Source organism: Anabrus simplex, chromosome 11, assembly GCF_040414725.1.
Source record: "Anabrus simplex isolate iqAnaSimp1 chromosome 11, ASM4041472v1, whole genome shotgun sequence".
In the NCBI taxonomy this organism is placed as follows: Eukaryota; Metazoa; Arthropoda; class Insecta; order Orthoptera; family Tettigoniidae; genus Anabrus; species Anabrus simplex.
The window spans coordinates 19,499,945-19,518,800 of record NC_090275.1 but is presented as its reverse complement, the minus strand read 5'-3'; the positions used below and the strand labels follow the sequence as shown (position 1 = coordinate 19,518,800).

Below are 18,856 nucleotides of genomic sequence, written 5' to 3'. Positions count from 1 at the left end.
TAGAAATAGGAAAGGACTTCCACCTATCAATACTTATTTATTGCACTTATTATGCTACAGTACCGGTTTCGACCCCCTACATAGGGTCATCTTCAGCTAAACAATACATTCACATATAGATCATAAAGCTATGATTAAGATTACGTTGTCTGGGGAATGCCATATGATAACAAGTATTTTGTCACGTCCAAATGGGGCATGTCAAAACGGGAACTGGCGTGTATATCATATGTGTGACATTGCAATTGTATGTCTATAATGATATGCTTTAGGTCTTAAAATTAGTTTATAAAACACTATCTCCACTTAAAACTAACATGTAAGTACCATATAAGATATAAACAATATATGTAGGAACACTTCACGCACATGAACATTCGTGTCTTGCGTGTTATTCAGTTCATCGGTTGACTTCTGTGTTCAAGTCTTATTTTCATAGTTGTACACTTGGTTGATGTTTTTGGAGCTTGAATGATATGATTTGCTTGTAAAGTTATCACATTATATGTATAAAAGATTTTGTCTTCAAGTATATACATAGAATAAAACACTTTCCAAATTTAAAGAGAGTGCCAGGCGTATGGATACAATTAGGATAAAATATGTATATTCAGCTCTGCAGTGTGTTGAATCTTGTTTTATATTAAAATTGAATCATGTTGTCCTGTGACATCCGTACAGATGCACAGCTACAGATGGGAAAGGAGCCACCACTTTGAATCCAATGCCACTCAAATTTTATCAAGGTAGATGAATTGGTCTAGATGTTCAGGAGGTGTTCATGCTATAGTGATATTTAGTTCATCATTATATCATAAACGAACATCTATTTCTTGGATGTGTCAGATGGAATTGGGAGTTGCTATTAGGAATTCCTTATACTCTCCTCCGTAAGCTCTATTTCTGCAGTCTTCCCTAATCAAGAATCAAGAATCTTTATTTGCCATTGACCATATACAATGAAATAGACTTCGTCAACTGATAATAATTTAGTACTTAATATTACTGTTCCGTGGTTTATCGTGGATCGCAGAGACGAAAGAAGGTGCTGGGGTGAATGGGTCTAACTACAATGTTGAGAATAGAATTTAAAACTAAACTGAAGGTTATATTTTCAAAATTTAACAAAATTTAACAACTTTTACAGGTACAAGTAGCAATCATTAAACAAGTCTAGGAAAGACAAGATTGGTGGTATAAACGGATCGTGGGCTTCAAGTCCTCACTTAACTTTTCCTGAGCTCCTAGCTCACATTTACAAAAGAGCACAAATTTATACAAGGGCAGAAATCCCCTAATTCAAAGAGCACTTGCTCCTAAAATTACAACATCTAGCCTTCAAGAGGCATACAGTAATCTTACTTTGAAAAAGAGCTAACAGGCTCTCAGTTTTCCAAGCCTACTCAAGGAAACATTGCATGAAAACATAATAATCTTTGGCTTTACAAGGCCCTATTTACAAATAGAAATCTCGTTAACACAGAGGTAGCTAGTACCCAACCTACAGGGCCTTAGTGAAAAAGAACAGGTTAAATAAACGACCCAAGTACAATTTGAATGGAGTTGAAGACTGAGCACCCCCCCCCCCAAAAAAAAAATAACGTATAGGGCACTTGGCCGACGAAACAGGCGCTAATCCCAAACTACTGAGGTTGCCCGGATGGAAATAACTTTAACACATTGCAGAAACAAAAGCGTGGCACCTCAAACCAAGATGAAGGGGAGCTCAAGAGGGTATATCACTCTCTATCCCCGATTTACAATTAAAGATTTTATGAAGTTATTACATAAGCCGGCAGAAAATTACATTTTTAGAAAAGAAGGTTACATAATTGATGATTCGGACCTTCCCTTTGGGTTAAACTGCGGAGCTAGCAAGAAAGAAAGAAAGATGTTATGTGGCCATCACCTGGTAGAAGTTCTAGCAGCTGACGAAGAGGCCTCCTGCTTGACACACACACTCAGTAAGATGACGATCAGTTGGCCGAGAGACGTGAAAATCCGCAGTTTATAAACCCTCGGGTAAGTTCTAGACCATTCAAGATTAAACTAGCCACGCCCTCTCATTTTTATTTGTTAATTTAAAAGTTACACTCAAAAACGAAGAAGAAGAAGAAGAAGACTGATTGGTAGAAAATTAATTACAGAAATTATTGATTGGTTGGATTCAAAACTGGCGGAAAGAAAAGATAAATATTGCCAACCCCAAAAATAAATGAACATCAATTAGTAAGAAAACTTATGAATACAAAACTTCTTTAAACCGAAAGTCTTTTCATTTCACACCAGGGTGCATGATCATAGTTTTGTAGTGTCATCTATGGGAAAATATCCAAACTTCTTGATGAATGGCAAACAAAACAAGCAGAAATTCACACAGTACAGGAAACTTCACAATAACAAAATTACATCAGATTTCTGTGGTGACATCTTCTGAGTAAAGTTCTAAGTAGGTGTAGTTTCGATTTCACTGTTTCACCAGTGGAGGAGTTCTTTTAGACGCTAGATTTAAATGCACGGCGATGGGGTTTACCTCCCGGTACAATTACTAAAGCTAAATGAACATACACCTTTTAATAAAACTTAATACTAACATTATGCATTTCTAAGAATTCAGAGGTATTAAAAAATGGATTTTCTAGTAACCGATCATACATTTTTCTTTTAAAATTACTTAAAGGAGTGGACTGTGCAGAATGTGGTAATTTATTAAATAATCTTAAACAGCTGATTTTATGTGAGTGAGCAGTTTTTGACAGCCTGTGAATTGGGATGTCATTGTCTGCTTTGCCCCGAGTATCATGGAGGTGGATGTTTTCCCTAGTACTGAATTCATTTATGTTGTTGTAAACATATTGTACCGGGAACACCGCTACGACAGAAGTCCGAAGTATGTTTGTTGAACTTCGCGCGAGATGGAAGGTAGGCAGCCCGCCGATCGCAGTGACGTACCCAGCGAGTGACGTGGCCGCCGTAAGCCAGCTCTCCGCTACCATATATGGTAATGATCCAGCTCGTCCTCAAAAGTACATTTTGGAGCTAATTTATCGCTATTTTGACACTGCCAACTTAAAAGCCTTTTCAATAGACATCATCTGTTCAGATTTCAAGAAAATCCACCGAGTATTATAGAAGTTATAAGGGTAGTTAGTACCCGAGTTCTAGACACTTCCATGCGAACGTGAATAAAAGGAAGACCACCCGACCTACGAATTCAGTGTCTGTCACTCCGCCGTCTCTGTGACACTGGTGTCAAGAGAAGTCTTGTGTGTGTGTGTCGAACTTCTAGTTGACAGTCTGCGAAATCCAAGTTCGGTATTTCTCTAAGTGTTGTATCAGGACTTTGCCATATTCTTGAAGTGCCTGAATGGGACTTTGTTTCCTGCGGACATCATATTGGAACTTTGTCATATTGAAGCATTGGGACTTTGTTTTTCTTTCGTGTGTCGTGATTGGACTTTGATGTTTTCTTAAAGTGCCATATAAGAACTTTGTTTTTTTTTCTGAAGCGTCTCATTGAAACTTAGTTATTTTCGCCAAGTGTCGCGATAAGACTTTATTATTTTCTTAAGGTGACGTACTGGAACATTGTCATCGGAACTTTATTTTCTTCGAGTGTCGTGTTGGGACTTTAATATTTCGACATGTTGGAACTTTGTTTTCTTCGAGTGTTGTGTTGGGACTTTAACATTTTGGCACATTGGAACTTTGTTATTTCTACACATTGGAACTTTGTTTTTTTTTGAAGTGCCACATAAGGACTTACTTATTCGACGACGATTGAATTTTCACGTGTGTTGTGTATCGCATTGAACTTACGTTTCGAACTTATTCGAACTTATATTTTTGAATCAATTTCTGGAACATTGAACTTAGGGGACATTCAACATTACGTTTAATTGCGAAATATGCAATGCTTTCTAAGTGCTGCACAGGGACTTATGTTTTGATTCTTAAAGACTGTGACAATTCGGAATACGCATATCGCATTTCCCTAAAGCCTAGAACTTTCCAGTATTTTGAGTGATCCATAATTTATGAAGTCAGACTTTTTCTTTCAAATATTACTTTCTTTAATGGCTATTCATTTAGCTTATTAATGCAACAGGACAGTTTCCGAGTGCTACTTATTCAGTTCATTGCCAATATGTTTTAAACCTTCAGAACTATGCATTTAGGGCTGCAGTAACAGTAATCCTCTAGAACATTCTGACTTACAGTGAGCTTGCCTTATGAACTTGCATTTCTACCAGTACTTGTTCTTCGAGTGATTATTCTAGAACGTTTTTGCGGTAATCATAATTAAAAGGTCATATCTGTTCAGACAGTGCCCTGAATGTTCGGAGTGCCGTACAGGAAATTCAGGTGTGAATTACGTCTCGAATCGAACCCAGGAACGCATGCCAATCTTCGAGATATTCCAGAACGTCGAGACTTCCAGAACGTCGAGACACTTCCAGAACCTCCAGACGTTCCAGAACTCCTCATCCGAGCAGGTGTGGTCCCAGCCCAGTCGATGTCCAGCACCATCCCAGGGCTTGGAGGTACCAACCAGCCACGACATTTCCACGCTGCTGTATGAAGGTGATATGAACTTGCTTTTGATGATCAATAAACTCAATTTATCAAAATAATCTCTCAATTTGATAACTATACCTCTCTCTGTACCAGCTCCAATGATAAAGCCACAACCGAGATCAAGAATCATGCTCGTTCATTTAATATCAGGTGCCTTAAAAATATGAACACATTTTTACGGGTACAATATGTCAAAGATATATAAACATACAAATTGTCAGTGTTTTAAGCTTTATGAAAAGAGGTCAACAATGGTCAGTTGCACCAGCCCTACACATTATTCGGACAACCTTTTTCTGTATTAGAAGAATATTATGTACATAAGAAGAATGCCCCACATAATAACAGTCCGTAAGTAATCTGTGACTGGAAGAGACCAAAATATGCCATCCTTAGGTAGTCACTGCTAACTAAATCCCTCAATTTCCATATCAAATAGGCCACTCGTGATTTTTTTTTTTTTTTTTTTTTTTTTTTACAAACCTGATCAATGTGTGTTTCCCAGTTCAATTTGGCATCAGTATGAAAACCCAAAAGTTTGACCGATTGACTTTCACTATCTTTGAATAATCCTAGTGTGAGAAATTAATTTTTATCCTGATTGCACAAGAGCCTATTGGATGAAAACCAATGCATTGCAGTTGCAAGAGCTTCCTGCGACATCTGATGTAAACCTGAGATGCTCTGGTGTTTTGTAATTAACATTGTATCGTCAGCATAGGATATAAGATGTGACATTTTGCGGTAAATCATTGACTGCCTGAATGAATAAAAATGGACTGAGGACAGAGCCCTGTGGCATGCCAGTTATAAATTTCTTCAAAGTGGAATATCTATTTTTAATTGAGACAAACTGATATCTGTTATTTAAGTATGACTTAGTAATGTTCAGTGAGGGATACTCGACACCATAAATCTCAAGCTTTGCAAGTAAAATTTCGTGATTAATACAATCAAAAGCTTGACTTAAATCACATAACACCAAAGAGATGGCCTGCTTGTTTTCAAAAGCTGTTAATATCTGATTAACAATTTCAAGAACAACAGTAGTAGTACATTTACCTTGTCCAAACCCAAACTGACTGTCAGATAGGAGATTGTAAGTTTCAAAATAGTTGCTAAGTTGATTGTACAAAAGTGATTCAGATATTCTAGAAATTATTGGAATAGTTGAGATGCACGATAGTTCTGAAGAAATTGTTTGTCCCCACTTTTAAATACTGGAATAACTTTAGAAATTTTAAGTAAATCAGGAAAAACTCCAAACTCTAAACACTTATTAAAAATAAAAGCTAGAGGTTCAGAAATCAAATGTATTATTCTTTTGATGATGTAATTAGATAATCAATAACAATCCATACTCTTAGGGTGGCATGCACCAACCAAGAGTAAGTTCTACTTCTGTAGTAAAGTACTCCTGAAGTCAGCATTCGGCGACTTCCATACGAGAGTAAATTACTTCCGAAGTATTTTAGTCCTTTCAGATACTCCTGGAGTAAATTACTACAAGAGTAAAATGTTGAAGAGCACCATCTTGTAGTATATTACTAAAGAAGTAAATAACGCACGAATATAGGTTAGAATTTACTCTCACATTGTGCGTGGAGTAAGCTAGGATCAGACTTGTTGACTAATTGAATACCGTATCGTATACGAGAGGAAGACGTTTCAAACTTGGTTATGGATTACTTGGATTATATTGACGATCTCAACGAAGAAAACGACAGGAATATAATAGTGCGTACAGTGCGTGAAAGGTGAGATCCGTATGATATGTACACGGAGAGAGAGTTTAAGGAACGTTTTGGCCTTAGGAAGGAATCCTTTACCTTCCTTCTAAATCTACTTATAGATAATTTACAACAAAATTCAGACAGAAATTCAGCTGTATCTCCCAAATTACAGTTGTTGTGTGCCCTGCGAGTGTTTCGTACTGGAACATTTCAGTTAGTTGCCGGTGATCTAATAAACGTTCACCGCACGACTGCTGGCCGTATCTTTCATCGCGTGGTTAGAGCAATAGTGAGGTTAAGAGGGAGGTACATACATATGCCTGCAAATGACGAATGTTCTGAAAATAAAAGGAAATCCTTCACGTTGGCAGGTTTCCCACACATCGTGGGTGCAATTAATTGTATGCATGTTCCCATTTTGTGCCCTCCCGGTGACAATGGCAAACTTTTCAGAAATCGGAAGGGGTATTTTTCTATAAACACACAAGTTATTTGTGATGCAAGTATGAAGGTCATGAATATTGTTTGCCGATGGCCTGGTTCTACGCACGATGCACGAATATGGGACAATAGTTCTGTTGCAGCGAACGTTGAGAATGGTTTATATAATGGAATGTTAGTGGGAGATAAGGGTTATGCCTGTACGAAATTCCTCATAACACCATTCCTACAACCAAATACACCCGCTGAACACCGGTACAACACTGCTCATGCAAAAACCCGCAATGTTGTGGAACGCACTTTTGGAGTGTGGAAAAAAATATTCCAAATCCTTGAAAAGGAAATGCGCTTCACGCCTACAGCATGCGGCAATGCAATAGTAGCTAGGGCAGTCCTCTACAATTTCGCTCTGGATGTAGGCGATATGTATGAAGAAAGAGACTTGTTCAGTAACAACTAAAACATTCATTTTGTGAATCACGAAGAAAATATAGCAGGAAATGCCATTCGGCGAGCTATTATAAATGATTACTTTTCATGAATGTGAAAACCAGTTAGGCCTAGTGCATTTTTCCATGTTCCCTTGTGAATAAAGACAGTATTATGAGAACATTTTGCCCTAAATTAAACTAAATAAAATGTGAACTAAATAATATAATAATATTTAAACTGTAAATAAACATACTTTATATGAAATTACTGACAAAACTGGTAAACAATATAGGGTGAAAATATTTACACATTGTTCGAAATTTCAATCCGCCGTTTCAGATACAACTTCACATACTTCACTCGCGTGATCTAAGTAAGTCACAAAGTGGACTGAGTTTTCTGCGGGCATTGAGCATATTTTGTTCTTTAGTACTTCTAAAACGTCTATTTTCATTTTGTGTACTTCCTCTTGCATTTCTCTCTCTCTCTCTCTCTCTCTCTCTCTTCATTATTGACATCTTCTCTTCATGTTCTATGCGAAGGAAGTCCAGACGCATCTTATGTAGCTCTTCGTGCCGCTTATGTATCTCACTGTCCTGTCTGCTAGGGCGTCTTCTAATTCTCTCAGTACTTCCAAGATCTGTAATACAACATAATACAGTATTTGTCTTTACCACAGCATAGCCATAAGAATGTCAGCACGTACACTTAAGAGGTTTATGAACAATTTCAACAATATTTTCTTATCGAATAAGAGTTAATTTTACACTTACCAACTTTCGGACTTCCAGCAGTATCAGTGATAGAAATTTCAACGTCATGATCCACCGGAATGTCTAGACTTGGGCCCACTTCTTTATCATTATACATATTATCAGCGTAAGTGTCATCAGCTCCGTGTATAGGCTTGTTATTATTATTATTATTATTATTATTATTATTATTATTATTATTATTATTATTATTATTATTATTATTATTATTATTATTATTATTATTATTATTATTATTGTCGTCTTCCATGTGATTACCTGCTATCTCATCATCATCTCATGAACTGAATTAATACCACCGAAAACCTGTGGCATTATTTCAGTAATTATTTTTGATATACCATCGTGCGTTGTTTGTGGACCACCACCAGTTTTAATTTTTTCCTGAGTGTCCGTGGCTTTCTGCTTCTTAGCCTTCGCTTTTAGGTCCTTCCACAGAATTTTAATTTGTTCTTCAGTGCGTTTACCATCACTCGAAGCATTGAATTCTTCTGTCACGGCTTTCCATGCATTTCTTTTTTTATCCAGCATCTTTACATCGTGTTTCTTACACTCTACATCCTTCGCATACATCCTCATTATCTCTACTAACAAGCAATTATCTTTTTCGCTTACGTTTTTCTCCCGTTTCCTATTGCACATAACCTTATCCATTTTGATTTCTTTAAAGAACACAACACTACTCCGCGAGTAACGAGCGCTACTTCTGTAGTAGTAACTAAAAGAGTAAATTGTACTTCAGCTCTCCAACGTTACTTCCAGAGTAAATAACTACCGTAGTAGTTTACTTCTGTAGTATGGACTTCTTTAGTAGACGCTACTTCCGGAGTAATTTACTCTAAGATGGTGCACGCCACTCTTAGAGTTTGATAATTTTAAGCTAACTTTAATTACGTCATCAGATGTGATTCCAACCCAGTGGAAAGTGTTTCGGCAGGGGGGTTGATTGTGAGGAAAGTCACTCTCAGCTGTACCTGTTGCCTTAATTTGATCTCTGATTTCTTTTACAGAGTTTAAGAAATAATTATTCAGTTCTTCAGGATCGAGAAATGTGTCTTGAGTACGAGTAGGGACGTTTTCTTGTACTATAACACCCCATGCCGCCCTGCATTTGTTGGGTGCATTCTCAATATATTTTTCACAAGCTAAAGTTTTGGCATGGATAAGTTTTCTTTTATATAACTTTTTACAATTAAGATAAGCTTTATACACTCTATGCTGCTCGGTTCCTCCTTGACAAGAGTTTTTATAAATTCTATACAGCAAAAGCATTCTTTCTCTAAACTGAGTCAATTCATCAGTATACCAGTTCAACTTCTTGCTTTTAAGGTTACTATTACGACTAATTTTTACCAGTGGTGAACATAAATGCCACAGTTCAACCAATTTATCTAAAAAGTTTTCAAATACAGTTTCATTATCATTTTCTCCCATTTGAAATTCAAATACAAAGTCCCAGTTAATTTGTTTCAGATTTTCAATAAATATGTTAATATAATCATCGCCCTGACTTTTTACCCACATCAGAACAGGTTCGTCATTGTAAATTATGTCAGGCTGCTTAAGATATAATGATATAAGTAAGGGGTCATGATCTGCAAAACCCCCACCATCAAGTCTAAGTTTATACAAATCTCTTGAAAAATTTACAATAATATTATCCAAGCATGGATTATTACATGTAGGTAGCTTGTTTGTGCAAGTTAAATTTAGAGTTCTTAGTAAATTCAGAAAATTTCTAGATATCTGCCCATATGAATATGCCATGTCTATGTTGAAATCCCCACAAACAGCAACTTTGGCCTTAAACTTCAAAATTTTTCTATTACTAATTCAAAATTCTTAAGAAATATATAAGCATTGACATTTGGAGATTTATACAAACTAACAATTATCAAATTCTGATCAACCAGCTTAACACAACTAAATTCTCCCTCTAATTCCACACAATATTGACAATATTGACTTAAATGAATCTCTACAAATTTAGAACACTCTCTAACTAAAATCCCAGCTCCCCCATTTTTCTTTTTACTCCTACAAAATATATCTGCGACAGTGTATCCACGGGGCACAAAAATTCTACTTGATTTTCAGAAAGCCAATGCTCCAATACACAAATCATATCAACTTTCTCGGTTTGGCAAAAGTGTTCTACTTCTAACAACTTATTTCTAATGCAAAGGATATTCATTTGCAATAAATTGAGAGATTGCTATCCTTTTGGATGCCATAATTAACAATTATGCAACTGCTTTTTGTATTACTCATTACTGGTGGAGATTCCTGACCTGATGTTTCATGTACTGGTATTTTATGAATAGGAGAATAACATACCTGAGTTTGGCTACTTACTAAAGTGTCTTTGATAATGGTTTGATTTGGTGATTGATCTGATTTGGTCACAGATGCTAGTTTTGGTTTACATGGCCTCTTAAAATTCATAACATTTTCTAGTTGACTGAGCCAGCTTGAAGAACATCTGGCTCCTACTAGTTTTCTTGGTGGGTATTATAAGCTAAGGGAGTTGCATTTTTCAAAGTACATATCTTATGATGAATAAAATCGAGAACAATATTAGCAATCTTTTGTTTACCTGAATTGTTTAGATGGAGGCCATGTTTTGTGTAACAGTGTCTCTCGAAACTGCTGCATTCAATAACCTGAGTTTTCCAAAAATGTTAAAAATTTTTAACAATATCTGTATTGACTTCATCTACTTCAATGTTCACATACGAGTCTCTACTCAAATCATGCCTGTGGGGCACGTTCACTACAAAGACATTAGTGTGAGTCAGCTTCCCTAGTGTATATTTAAGTTGTAACCTTACATTCTTGGCGTCGTCATGAGCTACGTCGTTCGTACCACTGATGATAAGCACTGCATCGCCGCTCCTGAAGTTCCTAGTTGCTGCTTCTACGTTTTCCAGGACATTGCTGATAGAAGCTCCTGGATATATTTCTCCGGTTGCTGCTATATTCTCGTTGTTTATCACTCCCGCAATTCCCCTTCCTTGGCTATCACCAAACACAGCTACCTTTGCTGATTTAGGCCTAGCTGGACCATGATTCTGAAATCTATGCCTAATTTTTAACCTTGGCATGGCAACAGCAGTGGTTCGCAATGATTTTGTTTCATGCGCGCGATCACTTTCTTCCAAAATTAAATTATTTAGGGCAGAAAACCTATTTCTGACGTTTATTTCCGGAAATTCAGCTGTAGATTTCTTCTTAGCCGGTCAACCACGAACTACTTGACACCACGTGCTCGAGTTTGTTACTGGTACCAGTATATCACTCGAAGAAGGGTCAGTCCTGAATTCTAGCGATCACAGTCTTTCTTTTAATTCTTGATTTTCTACTTTAAGAGCCTCATTGTCCTTTTGTAGAATGTTTATAATTTCTAATGCACTTTTGTATTCCTCATCGTTTATTTTCGGTGCTTCATCGTCAATGCCGTCGCCAACTACAGCATTCCGAACACACTGCTCTCAAATCCAGTCAACATTTTCATTAGTTTTTATGTCTCTAGGGCAATTTCTGCACTTACAATGCCACCATCGATCACATGAATCACACAACATTCCATTTTTCACTAATCTCCGACATTTTCCGCACATTTTACGATTAATTTACTTGGAGGGTAAAACACTATATTGTCATTACCGGGCGCTGTAAATTATGTTGAATGGTCTGGTGTGCTGCAGTCACTAGTGGGTGAGGATTGCACTCTCCACTTCAGGAGCGAGTCTCCACATCTTCATTGCCCTGTATCAAAAAGGTGGAAAGTCTTATTTATTATAGAATTCTTTTGATCAGAAATTTTGGTACGGACCATGAAGCTGATTACTTGACATCCAGGAAATGTGTGAATCGACCCTTTGTGAAATCAGCTGAATGGTTTCCAACATAAGCCTCCACATACCAAAGCTGTTTCCAGGATACTGGATTGGAAGAAAGGGCAGTATGGTCATCTGACCTGTATCCCGTGGATTTCTCCGAATGGGGGATTTTGAAAGCTCTGGTGTACACTGTAAATTATGGAATGCGGATCATCTGTGGAAAAGGATAACCATTGCAGCAGTTGTTCTGGATCCTCAAATCAAAGGAACGTGGTAAATTGTGTCTGGAAGTGTGTTGAGAATGGTGGTGGATATGTGGATCATTTTCTGTAGTTTGGGACTGTGCTGTTGTGTGCTCTATGTTTGTATTAAATGCCATATTCCCTTATAGCCACCCTGTAGATTACCATTGTGACTTTTTTTTTAATCGTGGAAAAAATGTTGATAGGTCGGAACTGTCCCCTGCTAAGAAGATGGAAGTCTACCAATTCATCCACGCTGCCATCCGTGTCACTGTTGCTATTCTTCAAAAATGTCAGCAGGGTGCAAAGCCTGCGGGAGACTTGAATCGGGCAGAAGATGGATCCAGGATTGTCGATAATCCTGCAGACAAGACTGTTCTCTCACAGATATTCAAGCCTGCTGCTTTTCTAATATCTTACCAAGACCTGCCGATGGACACTAAATCAAATTGTGGTTTAATGATTGTTCTGCTGGCAGTACTTGTAGATGAAGATGAAGGATGGACTAGAGTGAGTATGTCTAATTATCATAATTTATAAATTTCATTTCCGTGTTGACGTTAGAGGGATGTTCCACCATTCAACACTTTATATAATGTGTAACATTTATTCAATGAAGACTGGTTTTGATTCTCTTGGAATCATCATAAGTTCAAAAGAAATAAATCAAACAGGTATCTGGACTAACACATATTTAACATAACATTTGCCTTAAAATACACTTAAAATAGTTGACATGAGTTGCATGTCATAAAAACACGTTGAAATCTAAAGAACTTCCTTAGGGTCCAATTCACAAATAAATAATTAAATAAATAATTGGAGCGCACATGCACAATGTTGAGCAGAGTTTTAAAATATTATCCAAAAACTTGAAGTTGAGGATATTATAATGTTTCTATGATGTTGCTGTGGATAAAAAACGTATGTTAAAAATGTTCATTCATTCGTAGTCGAATCGTCGAATTAAAAAAAAAGTGTGTTAAAATTGACAGAATTGGGGAAAAAGCCCAATTATGTGAAGATATAATTCTATATGAGGATGTGGAGATGGACTTTGGTCTATTGTGTTTCCATATTTATTCTTGTCTCCTCTTTGTGTTACTCCTTCCTCCCACACAGACCTGTCTTTTCTCCTGTCTTTATCCTGTTCCTCTGTGTATATTACTTCTGTGGTACTAAGACAGAACCCAATATGTCAAAGAACTTGATCTTTCAGGAGGCACTTTTAAAAGTTGGCGAACTTGCCGAAATTCATATTATTATTTCATTGACTTCTAAATTGAAGTGGCATACATCTGTGAATGTAATAAAAAGAAGGAACAAGTTTTATTCTTATTTATTCGGCAAGTTCAGGGAACAAATCATTCAGTTGCCTCAATATATATATTTATTGAATGAATCAACGACTTCCCACAATTACAGTTTGCCACAATGGACAAGGTATAGTGCATCAGGATACAGAATATTTTATCATATAGAACGTTGTTTTTTTTTAAATTATGGAAGCCCGAAAAAAATGAGCTCTCAGGATGGTGGTGGTAACTATTCTTTCAATGCTGTTCATAGGCAGCTCGAACTTCTTCCAGAATTGTATGAAGAAGGCAGGTATTATGCCACAAACACCAACCATATCGGAATCTTTATTTTGGAAACAGCATATTCTGTGGGCACCAGAGTCATACCGTACTGGGCTTTGCTATCATACTCTTCGTCGCAAAATCTACCATTCTAGCATTAAAACCGAAAATTCTATTTTTTGTTGTTCACATAATCGGTTTCCACCTTATTACCACCGACTTGATTTGACTTCTTTGTTTCTTCCATTGCTTATAATTCCATAATGTAATTTTGTTTAGTGAACCGTCTGGTGGTTGATATTTATGGTGATATGGGTTGGATTGTTAGGTTAGAGTTTTCACTTTACATCTAACAGATGACTTGAATTGTATTGAAGGAGGATTTTATAAATATTTTCTTTTGTAAAGTGATAACCGTCAATACGGAATGAGATTCATAACTTGCAAAGGTTAGAGTTTGTTATATAGTTATTCTTTGTAAGTGAAAGGTCTTGTTTGATTACATTTTAAATGATATGCCATTGGTTGTGTTTTATCCTAGTTGTTGTGTCAAGTCACCATGGATATACAGGAACCTGATGCACCGTATCATTCTGTTACTGTATCATCTGATGTGTCTCGACTCTGCCTCTGTAGCGGTCTATTGAGTGCCTTGCCCATGAATAAGTTAAGCCAGCGAGTTTCGGCCTCTAGTCACACTGTTGTTGAGTTACTCTTCTACCAGTTCTTGGCAATAGGAAAAAGGTAAGAAATTTTTTCAATTCCTTTATTTGATGAAGTTATGAGTAAGATTTTGTGGTTTATAGCATTTTAACATTCCAAACTGAACATTTAAAATTTTGTTATGTTTAGCTCAGCACACCACCCTTCAGTTCAAAGAAATGTGTTTTCATTTTCCAGCCAGGCAGGGAATTGCAGTGTTGCAGAGAAAAAATTATGCCCTGTATATATTCTGAAACTTCTTTCTTTTTTACAGGAACACATCAGAGTCCAGTTTAGTTCTTGCTGTCAGTCGTTCCTTGCAACTTCTGACCCGCTCTATATGCAGTGCTGTTCAGCGATTGAATGGGGAAACCATAAGGTCCTCGGCCGGTTACGTCAGTTTGTTGGATCACGCTGGCATTGCTTTACCCACGAGTCCACTCCAGCAAAATGAGGAGGGACTGTCAGCAGATACACTCAGAACTACTGTTAAGAATATTCTGAACGATGCTCTGCAGTTTGTTTGGACCCATCTTGAACATTACATGGACAGCGTGAGACATGCAGCCAGAACCATGTTGCAAAATCTTGTAATGCTGGGAATACATTTCAAAAGTAGTGGTGAGATATTTTTAACCCAGTGATGTCAGTTATAGCATATTGAATCAAGTATATGATGAGGTTCTTTTTACCTTTCCGCTGCTAATATTGTGAGCGACTATCCGAACCCTCTGTGATAAATTATTTTTTAAGAATTTAATGCCTCAAAATACATGAAAAATATGAAAATTGTGCAAGATATTTCACATGAACTGGCAATTAATTCCAGAACAGCTTTCAGTTTTATTTTTTCCACAAAAATTAACAACAGAAAAAAAATCAGGGTTGTCCATGTGAGCCAAAAATACACTTTCCTATAAAAAGTTATATATTCCTCTTCCACAAGTGCTAAATTCTCACCAAATTGCACAACGCTCTTTCAATAATTACGAATGTGGGAGATTTTAGCTATTTTTCAAATCAGGGTTGTCCATAATAGTCAAAGTACTCACTGGTCATCGCCTTGAATAGATCGGTAATGACTAATTATTTCCTAATAAAAAGCAATCAAAGAACATTTCACTATTACAGTAATGTAACAAAAATTAAATTTAAGTCAGGGTTGGCCAAAATAAGAAATGTAGTGAAAACACCAAGTTCTAAAATATCAACTCGCCTAATTCACACCAAATTGTTTCATAATTTACAACAGACACTCCAATGAGCCCGTCTTCAAAACTTCACTAATGTGTGATATACTTCAAAACAGGGGTGAACACAGAGGGCCATGTCACATTTGATGCACATGTACCAGGTTTCACGCCTCTTCTTTTCGCCAGTTGTTGTTTTGGAGCAGACATGGCAGCATCTTGTAGGAAATTTCTTCTTTGGAGTAGGTTGTACAGGGGATGGGAAATATCTCTCCGTCAGTCTGAGTGGTTGGTCACCAGATGTAGGACGTCCTCTTTTACTGGTTTGTCTAGATACGTGGTACTTCTGGATGAGTTCCCTTATAAGGTGTAGCTGGAAATCTGCTAGAGATATGTTCTGTCCAGTTTTGACATTGAAGAGGGCATGAGAATTTAGAACAGTGATATCCAGCTGGTGGAAAAAGAACTTTCGGTACCATTTCATTGACATCCGCACACACTCTATAGAACTGATCATCATGTCTGACCGGTCAACAGGACCCATATACTTATTATAGTCAATAACACAATGGGGTTTCTCTACAGGCAGTCTTGTCTGTCTGTCCGTCTTCCCTGTAGGTATCATGTTGTCTGTATGTCGCGTGGTCAACATCCCTACGATCTAACCACCTGATGGCAATCATGTTATCTATAAGTTTCATATTCCGTATTGATTGGATTCAATGTAATAGATAAGAAAAATTTTTCTTATCTATTACAAATCATGTTATCTGTCGCTTTTGATTCAGTTTGTCCTTTCTTGAATTTTGTAATAAATTTCGGCATACCCCTCCTGTTTTTTCTAACGGTACCACATGTGCTGGTTTTGTTTTTGTGTAGGTGATAGTACAGTTGTGGACTTGCATACCAGTTATCTATCCACAATGTATGTCCTTTCTGCAAGTACCTTTCAATTAGTAGGGGCCGATGACCTCGATGTTAGGCCCCTTTAAACAACAAGCATCATCATCATCAGCATCACCTTTCAATTAGCGTCAAGACAGCTGCACCTGATACCCCAAATTCACGTTCAGAAATTATTTCTGTAGTTGACCCTGTGTAAACAATAAAATCTAGCACATATCCGGTCTCACAATCACAGATAACAAATGTCTTTGTTCCAAATTTGTGTCTCTTAGATGGGATAAACTGTATGAATGAAAGCCTGCCTTTGAAAAGCGTCAAACTTTCATCAATGCAAATGTTTTCAAACGGAGTAAACGTTTCTCTGAACTTGTTTCTGAGATGGTCAATTACAGGCCTTATTTTATATACGTCTCTAGACATGAATTCCGAGAACTGCGGGGTCAATATTAGAGGATCAGTTGACCAGTATTCAAAAATTGTAAGTTTCTTCATTCTTGCCATAAGCATTGTCACGGCGAAAAAGACGTACAGTTCTTCAGGTGTGGTTTCCCTCCATTTATGTAGCCTTGAATTTGGAGACGGTGGCATTGTTTGCGTAACAAATACAAAGTACTTGTTTGTTTCAACTGCTATATGCTCCATAATTTCTCATGAAAAGAAGCACTGAAATACGTCTAAAACTGCTGGTTCATCATGAATCACACCGAATGATATAGGTACCCGATGAACCGCATTTTTAATGTATGGCAGTATCGCTGTTTTCGGGCGGGTCAGTTCTTCTTTCCCATTTTTTCTCCTATGGCGGCCCTTTCTTTGTGCTCTTCTGATTTTTTAAGGACTTGTCGGATGTTATTGAGTGAGTAGCCATTTTTCCTGAGTGTTCTTGTGAGGTGTTTTTTCTCTTCCTCGAGGTGCTCTGCGTCTGATATCGCTATGGCCCTGTTCACCAGTGATGTTAGTACAGCCTGCTTTTGTGATGGGTGATGATGAGACGAGGCGTGTAGGTACCTGTCTGTGTGTGTGGGTTTCCTGTATACTGCGTGACTCAGAGTCCCATTGGAGTTGCGTTTTACTAGGACATCCAGGAATGGTAGTTTTCCGTCTACTTCGATTTCCATGGCGAACTGAATATTTACGTGAATAGAGTTGAGATGGTCGAGAATTAGCTGTGGGTTAATGTGTCGTCCACAAAACGGAGAAAACATTTCGGTTTCAGGGTAGATGTGGCTAAGGCTTTCTGTTCGAAGTGTTCCATATAGATGTTTGCTATTATTGGAGAGAGTGGCGACCCCACTCCTTCTGCCTGTTCATAGAACTCCCCGTTGAAATAGAAATAAGTGGCATTAAGGCATTCTTTAGCTAGTGTTGATAGGTCTTCTGGAAGTTTCTGGTCTAATAGCGGAAATACTTCTGTTAGCGGCACCTTGGTGAAAAGTGACGTGACGTCAAAACTTACTAATAAGTCCATACTTTCAATTGATTGGTCCTTAAGGAGCTGGATGAAATGTCGGGAGTCCTTCATGTAGGTTTCAGTCTGTCCTTTATGTGGCTGAAGTAGTCCGGCTAGGTAACTAAGATGCGAATCCTTCACAGTTTAATTCATGTTAATTGGTGCCCATCCATTATCTTTCAATGCTGCATCTTTGAGCTCTTTTTCTTGTCATAAAAGCAGAAATGGGTCTGATAAACTGCAACCAGCTCTTTCATTTGACGCTGCCATTTTGCAACTGTCAACATATGAACAGCAGTAAGTTCTAATAGGCTGATTTCTTGCAGTTTGCGTTAACTTTACTGTAAAAGCTTGGGCCCTCCTATGTTAATGTTTAATTGAATGTTTATTTTTACATTTGTGTAATCCATTGTGAACGGTTCCATTACTTTACATAGCATCTAGGTTTTATATTTGTGTTATGTTTAAATTTAATTTTCTTTGTAAATGAGCCTAACAGTTTGGTCAGAACACCGTAGTTGACGGGGAGTTCATCGATATGACCAACCCTTGTCTTTCTAATTATGCGACCCCTCTCGAACATTTGACACCTGGTTAAAATCTGTTGGATTGCATCATAGAGACGTGTGAGTGGCTGACAAACTTTCCACAACCAGAAGGAGCATTCTTCTACATATGAATTGCCTTTATAAGTCTTTACACAGTTTACAGTTGGCAGTACGTTCAACTAATCACGTCAGGTGCTGAGATGGAAAATGTTTGAGGACGACTTCTTTAGGGAGACAGGTCAACTGTCAACATCAGCATAATTTTGTGTACTAAGAGTCCTCCTAAAATGGTAGTACCCTTGATTATTTTGAGAGATTTCAGAGCGTATGTTTGAGAAATGTAATTTCTGCTACTTGTATTTGATCTCCATCCTTCCTTGCCACTCCCCTGATTTTAGCCACATGCTCTATCCATCTTCTCTTTCCTCTTCATTGGTAC

General features: G+C 37.4%; 1 protein-coding gene across 1 annotated transcript in view; it reads left to right on the top strand.

Annotated features, from left to right (window-relative positions):
* THADA (Thyroid adenoma-associated protein homolog) overlaps positions 1–18,856 on the top strand; it is a 139,928-nt gene that overhangs the window by 25,790 nt on the left and 95,282 nt on the right. Inside the window, exons 5-7 of the mRNA XM_067155258.2 lie at positions 12,248–12,551; positions 14,163–14,365; positions 14,598–14,944. Coding sequence (XP_067011359.2) covers positions 12,248–12,551; positions 14,163–14,365; positions 14,598–14,944 — 854 coding nt within the window. The remainder of the gene's footprint in view (positions 1–12,247; positions 12,552–14,162; positions 14,366–14,597; positions 14,945–18,856) is intronic.